The 17,163-nt window shown below is 44.8% G+C and overlaps 1 protein-coding gene across 2 annotated transcripts in view; it reads right to left on the reverse strand.

Moving 5' to 3' along the window:
• Positions 1-15,803, reverse strand: part of LACTB (lactamase beta) — a 103,083-nt gene extending 87,280 nt beyond the window's left edge. The window contains exons 1-2 of one of the 2 annotated variants that reach the window (XM_073579392.1): positions 15,471-15,803; positions 7,568-7,634 (exon numbers count right to left, since the gene is read on the reverse strand). In XM_073579392.1, the coding sequence (XP_073435493.1) occupies positions 7,568-7,634; positions 15,471-15,662 (259 nt within the window). In that variant the 5' untranslated portion in view covers positions 15,663-15,803. The remainder of the gene's footprint in view (positions 1-7,567; positions 7,635-15,470) is intronic. The other variant, XM_073579393.1, reaches the window with a different exon arrangement.
• Between the last annotated feature and the right edge of the window lie 1,360 nt (positions 15,804-17,163).

A 17,163-nucleotide genomic window follows, 5' to 3' on the forward strand; every position in this document is an offset into this window, starting at 1 on the left:
GTCTAACCTACCTACTCCGTCAGTACCACATTGACAGGTCGCATACCCTGCAATAATTTTATATGCTATTTATCTCATGCTCGTATTTTTCTCCTGTTTTTCATACCCTGCAATATTTAAGTTTTGAAGAGTATTACACCACTGATCAATAATACCAAGTCCCATAGAGGGATGTAGAAAAGAAAAATGTTAAGAAATAATGCATTTTTATGTAAAAGCAAACAAACAAAAAAGTAAAACATATTTTGCCATCTGGAACTACCTCATCTAAATGTAATTGAATAAAAAAAATTGCTGCTTAACTTTTAACTCTTCTAACAGCCTACGAGAATGAGACTTTAAAAATGATAGTGTTCTAAAGTAGACATGTGCTAAATGTTATGTTATTACTTTTTTGTGAGGTATTACTATCTACTACCAAGGCGTAAAATTTCAAAGTTTTAAAATTGTTCTTACCACAACATGACACTTATCAGATATCAATATTAGACCTGGCCAGGAAGGTGAATTAGACTTGAGTGGAAAGTGGTTAAAGGACCACCTGAACATCGTGCTTGTTCTTAGTCTCTCCTGCTACTATATTTTGCTGTCAATAAAAACAAACTTTGGGGTAATTATGGTGTGTTTTTAATTCATTGATTTATGGATTTTCATTTTAACAGATTTCTCTGCACTTTATTTTGCCTTTTAAATAAAAAGTCAGGTCTCTGATTAGTGATGTTGTGCGGGTCCAAATTCTCTAACCTGCTCGTCTGCCTGTAGATTTTTTTTTATAAATCAAACTTTTTTTTTAATTAAACAGTTCTTACAGATTAGTTGGTAAAGAAATTACAGCAAAGTAATAAATTCAGCAATAATAATGACAAGGTTCCAGGATTCTTTTTACTCCAACTCCCACCACCCTTCCCTTGCCCATTCTATTTAAAATCAGAATAAATAGTTATGGTACTCTCTGCTCATGTTAACCCCTTCATGACCCAGCCTATTTTGACATTAATGACCTGGCCATTTTTTTGCCATTCTGACCAGTGTCCCTTTATGAGGTAATAACTCAGGAACGCTTTAACGGATCCTAGCGATTCTGAGAATGTTTTTTCATGACATATTAGGCTACATGTTAGTGGTAAATTTATAATGTTTGCGTTTATTTGTAAAAAAAAAAAAACGGAAATTTGGCAAAAATTTTGCAATTTTCAAATTTTGAACTTTTATTCTGTTAAACCAGAGAGTTATGTGACACAAAATAGTTAATAAATAACATTTCCTACATGTCTACTTTATATCAGCACAATTTTGGAAATAATTTTTTTTTTGTTAGGAAGTTATAAGGGTTAAAAGTTGACCAGCGATTTCTCATTTTTACAACAAAATTTACAAAACCATTTTTTTTTAGGGACCACCTCACATTTGAAATCACTTTTTTCCAACAAAAATTTTATTTTAGCATCAATTTTTTCATTTTAACATGGGCAACAGGATAAAATGGATCCTAAAATTTCTTGGGCAATATCTTCTGAGTACACCGATACCTCATATGTGGTGTAAGGTAGTGCTCACTGAGTGTACTGGGGGACACTCACTTGGCTGCAAATAAACCAGGTCCGGCACAGGCTTTTCACATAACACAGTCCATACGGTTTATTGTATACGGCATAAACTATGGCAGCATGAGGAAATGATAAGTCTTACAGCAGACCAAACAAATGTTCATAGTGGAACTCCGCTCCCGTAGCCCTGTGTTCACACAGGCTGTGTTTTGTCCAGCAATCAGACTCAACCATCTCTCAGTTAATTCCCCCTGTCTGGGTTACCTCTTGAAGCTCCTGCTCCAGATGCCGACTCGCTGTTAGTCCTTTCTCTCAGGGGAGCGGCCGCACTGGGCTCACTGTTCCGGACAGTGCCTTATTCACTAGGCCGCCTCACGGTTCCAGAACCACAGCCGGACAGTGGCTCCCCAAACGCAGTGTGTCACAGACGCTGCTCTCACACGTGGCCTTCCAGGACCTTCCACACGGACCAATCAGATTCAGGCACTCTCCCCTTGTGACCTACCCTGGTCACCTTATATGGTCCGTAGCCACGCCCACCGGTGGATCACATGGCTATGACCTCATCGCAGGTCCTATTTCACACAGCCAGCCATACACACACAGGCTTTACCCTGGGCATTCGAACACACGCCCCTGGGTGGGTTTGTAGGTGACTGGTTCCACCCATCTCACCAAGTCACCTGAAAGCCGCCCCTTATAAAACAAAAAAACCCATTAGCAGTAGATCTGCTAATCACAACATGATTCGGCTTCCATCACAGGGCACCCACCCCGTGATACATATCAACCCTGCCGGTCACCATTTTCCCTATTACAATGAAAGAACGCCTGCATGCATGTCCCATACAGCACCCCCTAGCTGTCACAGGGGTCACTGCATCACAGAGGTCATAAACCACTGTTTGGGCGCACAGCAGGGCCCGGAAGGGAAGGAGCACCATTTGACTTTTTGAATGGAAAATTACTGTTTATACTCGAATATAAGCCGAGATTTTCAGCCCCAAAAATTGGACTGAAAGTCCCCCTCTCGTCTTATATTCGAGTCATATACAAAGGGGGTCGGAGGGGGAGGGGGGGCGGGGGTGTCAGGTCATACTTACCCGTCCGGACGCTGTGTCTTGAGCCCCCAGCCTCTCCCCGTGCTCTCTCTTCCTGCCTTCAGCGGTCATGTGGTACCGCTCATTAAAACTCATGAATATGCGCATATTCATGAGTTTTAATGAGCGGTACCACATGACCGCTGAAGGCAGGAAGAGAGAGTGCGGAGAAGCTGGGGGCTCAAGACACAGCGTCAGGACGGGTAAGTATAGCGATACTCACCTGTCCTGCGTCCATGGCTGCTTGCTGCTGTCTGTCATTGGTCAGTGACTTCAGACAGCAAAGGGCGCGGTGACGTGGTTAGTGCGCGCCGCGCCCCCTGCAGTCTGAACGTCACTGATTGATGACGTGGCAGATAGCGGTGAGCAGCCATGGACGCAGGACAGGTGAGTATCTGACACCCAGCGACGGAGAGGTGAGTATGTCATTTTTTTTATTTTTACATGCAGCAGCATGGGGTCAGCATATGGGGGAATAATCTATGGAGCTTCTTCTGGGGTCAGCATATGGGGGAATAATCTATGGAGCTTCTTCTGGGGACACCATATGGGGGAATAATCTATGGAGCATTTCCCACCCTAGGCTTATACTCGAGTCAATAAGTTTTCCCAGTTTTTTGTGGCAAAATGGGGGGGGGGGGGGGTCGGCTTATGCTCGAGTATATACGGTAGCTCCAATCGTTAGCGGTTGCCACGTCACGTTTGGAGAGCCCCTGTGTGCCTAAACATTGGAGCTTCCCCACAAGTGACCCCATTTTGGAAACTAGACCCCCCCCGCCCCCAAGGAACTTATCTAGATGTATAGTGAGCACTTTGAACCCTCAAACCCTCAAGTGCTTCACAAATTGATCCGTAAAAATGAAAAAGTACTTTTTTTTAACAAAAATTTTCTTTTAGCCTCAAGTTTTTCATTTTCACAAGGGCTACAGGATAAAATGGATCCTAAAATTTGATGGGCAATTTCTCCTGAGTACACCGATGCCTCATATGTGGTCATAAACCAATGTTTGGGCGCACGGCAGGGCCCGGAAGGAGCGGCATTTGACTATTTGAATGGAAAATTAGCTCCAATCGTTAGCGGACATCATGTCGCGTATGGAGAGCCCCAGTGTGCCTCAAAATGGGGGCTCCCAAACAAGTGACCCCATTTTGGAAACAAGACCCCCCAAGGAACTTATCTAGCTGTGTGGTGAGCACTTTGAACCGCCAAGTGCTTCACAGAAGTTTATATCGCAGAGCAGTGAAAATAAAAAATCATTTTTTTTCCACAAAAAATGATTTTTTAGCCCGCAATTTTTTATTTTCACAAGGGTAACAGAAGAAATTGGACCCCAAAGTTGTTGACCAGTTTGTCCTGAGTACACTGGTACCCAATATGTGGGGGGAACCACTGTTTGGGCACACGTTGGGGCTTGGAAGGAAGTAGTGACGTTTTGAAATGCCGACTTTGATGGAATGGTCTGCGGTCGTCATGTTACGTTTGCAGAGCCCCTGATGTGCCTAAACAGTAGAAACTCCCCACAAGTGACCCCATTTTGGAAACAAGACCCCCCAAGGAACTTATCTAGCTGTGTGGTGAGCACTTTGAACCGCCAAGTGCTTCACAGAAGTTTATAACGCAGAGTCGTGAAAATAAAAATCATTTTTTTTCCTAAAAAATTATATTTTAGCCCACAATTTTTTATCTTCACAATGGTAACAGGAGAAATTGGACCCCAAAAGTTTTCCAGTTTGTCCCGAGAACGCTGATACCCCATATGTTGAGGTAAACCACTGTTTGGGCGTATGGCAGAGCTCGGAAGGGAGAGAGCACTGTTTGACTTTTTGAACTCAAAATTGGCTGGAATCAGTTGTGGTGCAATGTCATGTTTGGAGACCCCCTGATGTGCCTAAATAGTGGAAGCCCCTCAATTCTAACAACCTTAACCCCAAGACACCCCTAACCCAAACCCTAACCACAACCCTATCCCCAACACATCCTTAACCCTAATCCCAACCCTAACCCCAACACTCCCCTAACCCTAATCTTAACCCTAATTCCCACCCTAACCCTAATTCCCACCCTAACCCTAATTGAAAAATAAAAATATTTTCTTTATTATTTGCCCCTACCTATGGGGGTGTTTTACAATTTTTTTTATTTTGATCACTGTGAGAGTTTATCACAGTGATCAAAATGAATGAATGGAATCTGCAGCTTTGCAGATTCGTTGAGTGCACTGCGCATGCCATTTTGGAAGATGGCCGTGCAGGAGGGAGGCAGGACACCAGGAGCGACACGGGGACATAGGAGGTACCGGAGGGACGCAGATGACACAGCAGCGGCAGATTGCCGCCGTCGGTGGTGGGGGCAGATTCTGTAAGTTTGGGGTTAATCTGCAGGCTAATAGCACTTTAAAGCTGCCAAGGGCTTGCATTGAAAGCCCGGCTGCTAGAAGGAAATTAGCTTTAATCATGACGGCAGCCTCTGGCTTTCAGTCAGAGGCGCAATCAGTGCACCTTCAGTCCCCACTCAGTACATAGTGAACGTTGGCCGTAACTACGCCCCCTGCACTGACTTACTCCACGCACTGGTACACTGTAGAGCCGGCTGTCAGTCAGTCTCGGAGCATGCTTACAGCTGCCACTATGTACTGAGCAGCAACTGAAGACGCACCAGCCACACCTCTATGACTGAAAGCCTGAGGCTGCTGAGAAGATTAAAGTTAATTTTCTCCCGGTAGCTAGGCTTTTAGTGCGGGCGCCGGACAAATTCAGATCACTATTAACGTGCAGATTAATCCCATATCTGCACGTTAATAGCGGTTTTTCTCAACAGATTTCCTTTAAAGATGTTACATTTTACTAAAACAGATTAAGTACAAGTAGTTACAGTTGTGCTCAAAATTTTACATACCCCGGCAGAATTTTTGCTTACTTGGCATTTTTTCAGAGAATATGAATGATAACATCAAAACTTTTTCTCCACTCATGGTTAGTGGCTGGGTGAAGCCATTTATTGTCAAACTACTATGTTTTCTCTTTTTATATCATAATGACAACCCAAAAATCAAAATGACCCTGATCAAAAGTTCATATATCCTGGTGATTTTGGCCCAATAGCATACACAGAAGGTGACACAAATGGGTTTGAATGGCTACTAAAGGTAACATCCTCACCTGTGACCTGTTTATTTGTAATCAGTGTGTGTGCATAAAAGCCGAGTGAGTTTCTGGGATCCAGACAGATTCCTGCATCTTTCATTCAGCCAATGATGTTTCTGGATTGTGAGTCATGGGGAAAGCAAAAGAATTGTCAAAGGATCTACGGAAAAAGGTAGATGAACTGGAAAGGGATACAAAAAGGTATCCAAGGAATGGATAATGCCAGTCAACAGCGTTCAAACTGTGATCAACAAATGGAAAATCAGGGGCTCTGTAAAAAGAAAACCACGGTCAGGTAGACCAACAAAAATTTCATCCACAACTGCCAGGAAAATTCTTTGGGATGAAAAGAAAAATCCACAAATAACATAAGCTGAAATACTAGACTCTATGAAAACTAGCGGTGTGGCTGCTTCAAGATGCACAATAAGCAGGCACTTGAAGAAAAATGAGCTACACAGTCGAGCCGCCAGAAGAAAGCCATTACTGCACAAATGCCACATAGTATTTTGCCTACAAAACGCAAAACCGCACAGAGACAAGCCTCAAAACTTCTGGAACAAAGTAATTTGGAGTGAGGAGACCAAAATTGAACTTTTTGGCAACAACCATAAACGTTACATTTGGAGAGAGGTCAACAAGGCCTATGATGAAAGGAACACTATTCCTACTGTAAAGCACGGAGGTGGATCGCTGATGTTTTGGGGATGTGTGAGCTACAAAGGCACAGGAAACTTGTTGAAGGAAAGATGAATGCAGCACGTTATCAGCAAATACTGGAGGCAAATTTGCAATCATCAGCCCGGAAGCTGCGCATTGGACGTACTTGGACGTTCCAACATGACAACGATCAAAAACCCAAAGCCAAGTCGACCGGTCATTGGCTACAGCAGAACAAAGTGAAGGTTCTGGAGTGGCCATCTCTGTCTCCTGACCTCAATATCATTGAACTACTCCGGGGAAATCTCAAGTGCGCAGTTTATGCTAGACAGCCCAGGAATTTACTGGAGGCTTTTTGTCAAGGAGAGTGGGCAGCTTTACCATCTGAGAAAATAAAGAACCTCATCCACAACTACCACAAAATAATAATAATAAATTTTATTTCTATACCACCGACATTTTCCGCAGCACTTTACATTTCGGAGGGGATTTGTACAGACAACAGACATTACAGCATAACAATAATCACATAGATTATAACAAATACCAAGAGAAATGAGGGCCCTGCTCGCAAGCTTACAATCTATGAGGAAAAAAAAAAAAAGACTTCAAGCTGTCATTGATGTTAGAGGGGGCAATACACGGTATTAAGAAATGGAGTATGTGAACTTTTGATCAGGGTCATTTGTATGTTTTGGGTTGTCATTATGATTTAAAAAGAGAAAACACAGTAGTTTGACAATGGCTTCACCCAACCTCTAACCATGAGTGGAGAAAAAGTTTTGGTGTTACCATTCATATTCTCTGAAAAAAGGCCAAGAAAGCAAATATTCTGCCGGGGTATGTAAACTTTTGAGCACAACTGTATAAAAGACTACACAAAACTTGGCTTTTTGCTTTTTTGTGGACACAATAATATTTGATCAGGCGACCAAAAACACCTGTGTGATATAAAATAGGGTTTTGTCCTCATAACAGTAAATTGTCCTAATAGTGAAATACCAAAACAGATGGCTCATAGTGCTCGGTTTCTGTTATTTCAACTGTACAATGTTACATTACTACGTATTGATAATGCTCTTATTATAGTCATGATGAGATTTCGGGAAAACTTACCTTCTGTCCAAACAGTTTGTCCATCTACAGAAACACCCACCACTATTCCTGGAGATCCCACTTCATCCTGAAAAGTAATGAAGAAGGTCACATCACCAGGCAGGTCATTTGTGGTCAAACCTAGCGCCATATCTACAATAAATAGCTCCATAAAGATATTCTATTTATCAGAAAAAACAAAAAAACTGAACTGAAGTAGAATTGAATGACATGCATGATGTAAAAGCATGTTCACATTGGCCATAAAAGCAAGCAAAACCAAAGGAAAAAAAAAAAACAATGTATGCATATACCCTTATAAAAATAAATAAGTAAAAAAGCAAGTGCATTAAATAACATAGGGTACTTAGTAAACACTATTTTGATCAAAAAAGTATAAAGCTGTCCCACCACGACAAGGTGTACCCATTTGAGACAGTAACTACACTAACGGTTAAAACCTACCTAGTGTGAATTTACTAAGTACCCTATGTTATTTAATGCACTTGCTTTTTTACTTATTTATTTTTATAAGGGTATATGCATACATTGTTTTTTTTTTCCTTTGATATTCTATTTATCGCAGCCCTTGCTTTGTTAACCCTTTACAGATACCTTCAGAAACATGCACACAACTTTCCTATAAGCAATCTATGGTAATAACCATGTGTCCCTAATCCTTTGTTTCCTTGCCGCATGCTATCATATAATCGAATAACCCTGCTGTACTGTTCGGATCTATTTGTCCTTAAAAAAAAATTGTGAAGCTGCAAATTATTTATTATGAGGATTTGCAAATCGTGATTAGGTGAGCTTGTTTATGGGTACCGTATATACTCGAATATAAGCCGAGATTTTCAGCCTGTTTTTTTGGGCTGAAAGTCCCCCTCTCGGCTTATATTCGAGTCATATACACCGGGGGGGGTCGGAGGGGGAGAGGGGGCGGGGGTGTCAGGTCATACTTACCCGTCCTGACGCTGTCTCTTGAGCCCCCAGCTTCTCCGCGCTCTCTGTTCCTGCCTTCAGCGGTCACGTGGTACCGCTCATTAAAACTCATGAATATGCGCATATTCATGAGTTTTAATGAGCGGTATCACATGACCGCTGAACGCAGGAAGAGAGAGCGCGGAGAAGCTTGGGGCTCAAGCAACAGCGTCAGGACGGTAAGTATAGCGATACTCACCTGTCCTGCGTCCATGGCTGCTTGCTGCTGTCTGTCATCGGTCAGTGACTTGAGACAGCAGAGGGCGCGGTGACGTGATTAGTGCGCGCCGCGCCCCCTGCAGTCTGAACGTCACTGACTGATGACGTGGCAGATAGCGGGGAGCAGCCATGGACGCAGGACAGGTGAGAATCTGACACCCAGCGACGGAGAGGTGAGTATGTCATTTTTTTCATTTTTACATGCTGCAGCAGCGGCAGCACATGGGGGAATAATCTTTAGGAGCTTCTAATGGGGGAACAATCTATGGAGCTTCTTATGGGGGCAGTATATGGGGGAACAATCTATGGAGCTTCTTCTGGGGACACCATATGGGGGAATAATCTATGGAGCATTTCCCACCCTAGGCTTATACTCGAGTCAATAAGTTTTCCCAGTTTTTTTGTGGCAAAATTAGGGGGTCGGCTTATACTCGTTTATATACGGTATGTATTTTGAGTGTTTATTTTTTATGCAAGCAGTAAAATGGTGTTCAGAGGTAAACCCACTCTATAAGGCTATGTTCCCACAATCTGGAATTAGTAGTGTTTTGGATGCAGCGCATTTTTGCTGTCTCCAAGATGCTGAGCTTTATTGAATGCAGGTAAATCTGCATGTGTTCACTGAACCGTGTGGCTTTACCGCATCCAATACATTCTACTGATGTCATTTCTGTTGCGGAGACTAGCGTCTCCACAAGAGAAAGACATGCTGCAGTCCTGAAAGATGTGCCGCATGTCAATCTCCGAAGGTGATCCGTAGGTGCACAGACATGCATATTGGGCATGGGTTTTCTAGAAATCCCATCTACTATGCTGTAACATCTGGCCGTGGCGGGTTAGACGCTGCATAAATACGCATCGTCAAAACAGCAGCAATTCCTGAACCCTGGGAACGTACCCTAAACCATCTACAGGTGGTTAGGAAAAATATGAAATATTGGTGAGTGTAAGGTAAGACAAAAGCATATTTCAAGGTTGTACTGCAAGTCCCTATGCCGGCTGATGATGCCTAAAGAGCGACTGGCCAATGCTCCTCTATTTCTCGTATACCTTTAGGACTTCATATAGTCACACTTCACACTAGAGTAGGTGCACAAGAGTGTAGAAAAAAAAATCATTTTATCCAGTAAAGTGGGATGACTTTTTTCACGTGTGAATTGTATGCAATCTGTTTTTTTTTTTTTGTTTTTTTTTTTTTACAGCAGCTATTAATCAATTACAGGACAATTTACAGTTTCCTATGTTACAGAATTGCAATTTAGCTGTAAAAATCGGATGTTGTACAGTGGCTCCATGACATACGATATTTTTCATGCATCTATAGACCTGAATGGGTGAATCTCACCAGATTTACGGAAAAAACTAGTGAATACTGCGGGGGGTTTTTTGTCAGTGAAAGAACATTGCTCATCTGTACTTCCTTATAGAATAACATTGGGTTGGAGCACCGTCTGTTTTTTCACGGATAGCACTCAGACAAAAAATACAGTCATGTGCCTGACACTTGCTAGATTGTTTACTTATTGGGATTATTCATACATCATACCCCTCTATCATTATAGTGTTAATTAGGATTTATTAGATTACACTATCACATTATTATCTTGGGCATCTATGGCCTGGGTTGTACATTGGAATAGAGTAATTTATTTATTATAGCACTAATAATTTAAACAAAATACTGATTTTATTAGCCTTTTATATAATTCTGTTTTCAGCCCATGTGCATTTTAGGTTGTACTATGTGATTTGGCAGTCCATATATCATATTACCATTCTGAGTGCTCTTTTGCCCATTAAATTGTTGTGGGAACACTTCCTTGCACCTGTATGTGATACATGCAGTTAAGGCCTCTTTAACACATCAGGTTTTCGCCGTCAGGCGCGATCCGGCGCTTTTGACAGAAACCGGATCCGGCGAAATGCAATGCCGGATCCGGTTTCCCCCCCATTGACTTGCATTTGCACCGGATCGCGCCGGATGGCCATGCGTTTCATCCGGTTTTCGCCGGATCCGGCAATGTGTCGCGATCCGGCGTCTGGAAAAAACGGCTACTGTAACGTTTTTTGTCTCCGGCGAAAAAGCCGGACACGCCGGATCCGGCGCGTCCGGCTTTTTCACACAATGAAAGCCTATGAGCGCCGCAATGCGCCTGATCCGGCGAAAGCCGGATCTGGTGGCCGGATCCGTTTTTTTTGGTCTGAGCATGCTCAGTAGCTCTGCCCACAAGACATATATAAAAGCAAGACAGTGGGACCCACAGCCACACCCAACATGCCACCCAAGAAAGCAACCAAGCGCAGCAGGAGAAGGCAGGAGACCACTGCAGCACCATCAGCACCACCACCACCCCAAATGGAGCAGCAAATGGAACATGCTGAGGAGGGGAGTCCAGCAGCAGATGAGAGACGGTAATTATCAAATCCCCCATTCCTCCAAACTAGGGCCATGGAATATCAAGATATTCATTGGCCCTTTGTTTCTCTTTATTCAACAGCCGCCCAAGAGATGCAGCAGCAGCAGCAGCAGAAATGGCATCACTGGCAGCAGCAACAGCAGCAGCAATACCCACAGCCATGGAGTCTGGCCATCAACAGGACAGCACATCTTCTTCTGGGAGCCCTCCCTCGCATCGTCAGCGTTTGACGGTAAGTTTTTATTTCCAAAATCCATCATCTCTGTAATATATGTCTATGCATTGCCTTTTATTTCAAAACAGGATTCCCGAGATGAAGAGGAGCTCCCAGAAGAAGAAGGAAGGGGTGGACAGACACCTGGAGTGGGCTCACAATTGGTAAGTTTTTTGCATCAAACGCAGAAACACAACATCACACTACACACAACACATAGAAAACAATGTTCTGCAGACCACACACAGCAAACAAATGCCTACATCCAAAGACATAACATTTTTTGTTTTCTTCTCTAGTCTTCCCAATCTGGTGCTCGGCCAAGAGGTCCTCGCAGTGCCTCCCAGGGTCGTCGGCGACAGCAACGCGGCGGTCACCAGCGTGTAAGTATAAATATTTTTGCTTTGTTTTTTTTGCACTTTTTATTTCATTTCTTTTGTGGAGGCTAATTATGTTATTTTTGTCTTTTTCTTTAACAGCCTTCACAGCGTGCTCCCGACTCTGACGGTGAGGATGGAGGACTCGATGTGGACCACCTCATCGATCTCGTCAGAGAAAGGGAGCCGCTCTGGAATATGGCTGACCGCCGCCACGCTGACCTTTTCGTTACCCGACGACTCTGGGAGGAAATCTGTTCGCTCCTTGTGGGCCGCTGGGAGGACCTCGATGTTCGGGCCCAGATTAAAGAGCATAAGTATATACAGTACCGGTTGCTTGATGTAAACCAGTGTTTCCCGAACTCCAGTCCTCGTGGTCCCCACGGATCATGTGTTCAGGATTTCTATGTACTATGCAAATCCTGAAAACATGACCCCTGGGGACCATGAGGACTGGAGTTTGTGAAACACTGATGTTGTATACTAACCACTCCTTTCTCGTTTCAGGGAACAGAATTGTGAATCGGTGGCGGTCTGTGAGGGATCGTTTCAAGAAGGAGTTCAATAAAGAGATGCGGGCCCCGAGTGGATCTGGAGGACGCAGGAGCAAGTACAAGTACGCACAAGCCCTGTCGTTCCTCCGGGAAACAATGGTCACTAGAAGGTAAATATTACACACCACATGTGAAAAAAAATGTTAGATGTAACTTTTTTTTTTCAGCCAGGGCCATACCATGTCAGTATTTTAATTGTTTTTTTTTCTCTTTATTCCACAGCACGGTGAGCAGCACTCGGGAGCCTGCACGATTGGACCCTTCTGAGGCGATCCCTGAGGAGACCGGCACCGAGGGACACTTCGACCTCCCCGGTACATCTGCACCTTCCCAGCCTTCCCACACATTCGACCCATCTGTCCCATCCACCAGCACAGGAGCATCGTGGCCGCCTACATTACATGAAGCTGCTGGTGAGGAGATCGCTTTCCCTTTACCCCACCCTTCTGCCCCTGCCACCTCTAGTACACCTGCGGGTACTGGGCGACAGCGGCAGAGGGGTCAGGAAAAGAGTTATGCGCAAGAGTTCTTGCATCTGAATGCATCTTTCCAGAACTGTCTAAAAGTCTTGTCAGAGCAAATCTCCGCAGGCTTTCAGCAGATCAACTCCAGCATTCTGGAGGTGAAGACACTTCTGCAAACCATGCATTCAGAAGCAAGATCTTCGCCAAACCACACCTTTTTCAGGTCTGTTGTGGAGCGCATGGCAACACTATCTCCTACCCAGCAGATGCATGTAATGCATTCGTGCCACGGTGCTCTACAGCAGGTTACCTCCCAACCTCCACCTCCCACCACTGTAGTTCCTCCACCTGCACCCCCTCCAGCCACTTTCCATCCTCCCCCTCCTATTACATCTGCACCCCCTCCAGCCACTTTCCATCCTCCCCCTCCTATTACATACCAGCAACCTCACCAGTACCAGCAACCTCCCCAGTACCAGACATCTCCCCACTTCCAGCAACCTGCCCCGTACCAAACTCCTTCCCCGTACAACTTTCCATCAACATCATCTGCTCCTACAGTCCCTGCCCAACCCTCCACTCCACCGCCCACCACCTCTTCTGCCTCCCACATGTCCACCCATTCTGTAGCTTTTTCCACACCTTCACCTCTAACTGTTCCTTCCCCACCAGGATCCCAGTCCTCTCTCCACACACCCAGTGTCGAAGTGTCCCGCAGCCCCTCCAGCAGTATTTCCACCCCACACTACACAGATTTGTAATGTGTGTTTTTTAATAAAAATGCCCATTGGGTTTAAAACCTTTATTAAAAAAGTTTTTTGCACTTTAAAAACATTTTACAAAAAAAAAAAAAAAAAAAATTTAAATAAAAGCTAAATTATTGTTTCACAATGGTTGTCTGTCATTTCTTTCTGCGGCGAACTATGTTTAAAAAAAAGGTTAAATACAGGGTATTTCAAAGGTAAAAAGGTATTCAAAACCAGGTATATAACTGTGGGTAAATTTTAGCTTTTTGCCACAGTTGTGTTCCTGGTTGTGTTTGAAGCAAAGTATTTCACCTAAAAAGTTGTGTTTATTGTTGGTGATTTCCTAACAATGTACACAACTTTTGTTAAAAGGTGAAATACTTTGCATAAAACACAACCAGGTACACACCTGTGGCCTAAAGCTAAAAATAGTAAGACCATGACAAGATAGCCAACTTTGGTTGGCAAAGGTATATACTGTTGGTCCAGAAGGTACACAAGTTTGGTTAGGGCACAAATCTTTCACACTCTGTCATCCTGCCAGTGTACTCTGCCTTGAGGTGACATAAAGTATAGTGAAAAATTGTCCCTCATTACTGAAACCGTCACAGAACTTCTAGTGGTAATATTTCCAATGACAACATCCATCTTCGCCAGTAACTTGCTCTTCTCTCCAACCTGCACTTTCTTCTCTACAACCTGTCAAAGAAGGGCTGTAGGAACATGCTATATATAGTTTTCCAGTAGCCAATCCCGTTCGGAAGGCCACAAGGGTCAATTTTAAAAACCGGATCCGGCGTAATCCGTCAAAAAACGGATAGAAAAACGGATGAACCGGATGAGACGGATCCGGTTTTGTCTGTCAAGAACAAGACGGATCCGGCAGAAAACCGGATCCGGCACATCAGGTTTTACAAAACATTTGCCGGATCCGGCATTCCGGCACGACGCCGGATCGCGCCTGACGCCGAAAACCTGATGTGTGAAAGTTGCCTTAGGGTATGTTTCCACGCTGCATACTTAGTGCTTTGGACGCAGTGGAAAGCCCGCTCCGCCCAAAGCGCCTCCCCCCGTTGTACGTGTGGTGATACCGCATGTGCTCTTTGAACACGTGCGGAATCTCTGCATCCTATACATAGACCAGGTTATTTATCTTGGGGAGACAATCGAATGGTGACATTAACCCTTTGTTAGATTAACCCACTCGCCACCGGATCTGGTTTTTAAAATTGACCCTTGTGGCCTTCCGAACGGGATTGGCTACTGGAAAACTATATATAGCATGTTCCTACAGCCCTTCTTTGACAGGTTGTAGTGGGCAGAGCTACTGAGCATGCTCAGACCAAAAAAACCGGATCCGGCTTTCGCCGGATCAGGCGCATTGCGGCGCTCATAGGCTTTCATTGTGTGAAAAAGCTGGACGCGCCGGATCCGGCGTGTCCGGCTTTTTCGCCGGAGACAAAAAACGTTACAGTAGCCGTTTTTTCCAGACGCCGGATCGCGACACATTGCCGGATCCGGCGAAAACCGGATGAAACGCATGGCCATCCGGCGCGATCCGGCGCAAATGCAAGTCAATGGGGGGGAAACCGGATCCGGCATTGCATTTCGCCGGATCCGGTTTCTGTCAAAAGCGCCGGATCGCGCCTGACGGCGAAAACCTGATGTGTGAAAGAGGCCTAACATGCACGGGTCCTAATAATTGGAGTGCGGCCCACCAATGAGCCTCACACGGTGGTTGGGCTGCCCTCTTCACAGTTACGTCTTTCCACGCCACCTTTTGATACTGGGTGTAAGAAGAATATTCCTGGACAAGCCCCTACTATAGTTATAGTCCCCACAGACTCCGGGGACCTCTCAGACAGATTCGCCCACAGACTCCAACCCTGCAGAGCTCATTGGCGCCATACACTGCTCCGTGCACGCTGTGCAGCACGTCCTGCCATTACCTTCACTCTGCAGAGCAGCTCCCTGCTCCTGACTATTGCGGCGCTGTAGGCCTCACGGACTTTCCTGTTTTTCTTCCCGTCTTCCTCTACGGGCCCTTCAGCAACTTGAGCTGCTGCTACAGCGAGACCGAGACCGAGACCGAGCAAGACCCGGGGAAGGCCTCGGGCGGGTCGCGTTACTCGGGAGAACATACTCGGGCGCCCGGCACCTCTTCGTCCTAAACGTTACACACAAAACCGGGCTCTAAAACAGGAGAGACCGAGGAGGGCTGGGCCTTACATCCCCCCGCTGCAGACATTTGGTACAGACCACTACTATAATAAAGTAGCACAGGACTAAGCCAAATGCGCATTCCGGGGGAGTACTATCACTATAGTGAGATGCAGAAGTCCTGGAATTCATTGTCTATATCCTTTACAATGGTTATTTATGTAGTGTCTGCTCTGTTATAGAACCGACCTCTGTGCAGAGCTAAAAAAGAAACACGAAGCAGTACTTGGTTTTCTTTAGTAGTCGTAAGGCTACTTTCACACTTGCGTTTTTTTGCGCACACAAACGCATGAAAAATGCATCATGCGTTTGTGTGCGTTTTTGCGGGTTTTGGTGCATTTTAAAAAAAAAAAAGCATGCTTTTTTTTGCGCACCCATAGACTTTAATGGGTGTTTTGCTGTAAAAAAAAACGCATTGTGTGCGCATGCGTTATTTTGGGGCCAGTCGGACGCACAAAAAATGCAACAGGATGCATTTTGTGCTCCCGGGCGCACACTACAAAAAAACCGCATGCGCATACAAACGCATACAAGCGCATGTGTATGCGCACATATGCGCACCCATGTTAAAGTATAGGGAAAAAAAGCATGCTTTTTTGCGCTAAAACACAGCACAAAAAACGCAAGTGTGAAACCAGCCTCAGTCCTGTGGACAGCTAAAGCACATTATTAGGCTGTGGTCACACATTGCATTTTGCAGTAGTTTTTACAGTACCAGCGAACGCTATGAGATCAGAAATCTTATGCACACGCTGGTGGGTTTTTTCTTGACTGGATTGGGAACTGCAGTGTTTTTTGACAGATAGAAAGCAATGAGAAAGCTAAAAAATACAGAAGAAAAACGCGCTTTTTGTCTTTTCTTAATCCACCATACTGTTCCTGAGGTAAGGGCCTTTTTTTTATTAAAGGGGTTGTCAGGTCTAAATCGATACGTCACTCTGTGTAACTGCAGACTTATGACTCCCCGGCTGTGGGGATTCGCCGGTTTCTGAGCCGGGGGTGGAGCATATGTATGAGGTAGGCCGGGGTCACACTCGCGCCTCAATACCCGGCACGGCCGCCGGTGGTTCGGACAGGAGCGCTCAGCTGCATAGAAAGACATGCAGCCGCACACTCCGGTCCAGAGTGCCGGCGGCAGTGCCGGGTGTTGAGGCGCGAGTTTCTCACACTGCACTTCCAAGTGTGACCCTGGCCTTATACATACTCCCGGCCAGTGCGTGTGGCCTCTCTCCATAATAAACTCCACTCATAAACGGTGAATGCGCTGGGGGAATTCATAAGTGCAGTCAAACAGAGTGACTGCAGACTTATTGATTTTGACCAAACAACACCTTTAACCCCTTCATGACCCAGCCTATTTTGACCTTAATGACCAGGCCATTTTTTGCAATTCTGACCAGTGTCCCTTTATGAGGTAATAAC

The sequence above is a fragment of the Dendrobates tinctorius genome, unplaced genomic scaffold, assembly GCF_039654945.1.
Source record: "Dendrobates tinctorius isolate UK_male_01 unplaced genomic scaffold, ASM3965494v1 ptg000062l, whole genome shotgun sequence".
In the NCBI taxonomy this organism is placed as follows: domain Eukaryota; kingdom Metazoa; phylum Chordata; class Amphibia; order Anura; family Dendrobatidae; genus Dendrobates; species Dendrobates tinctorius.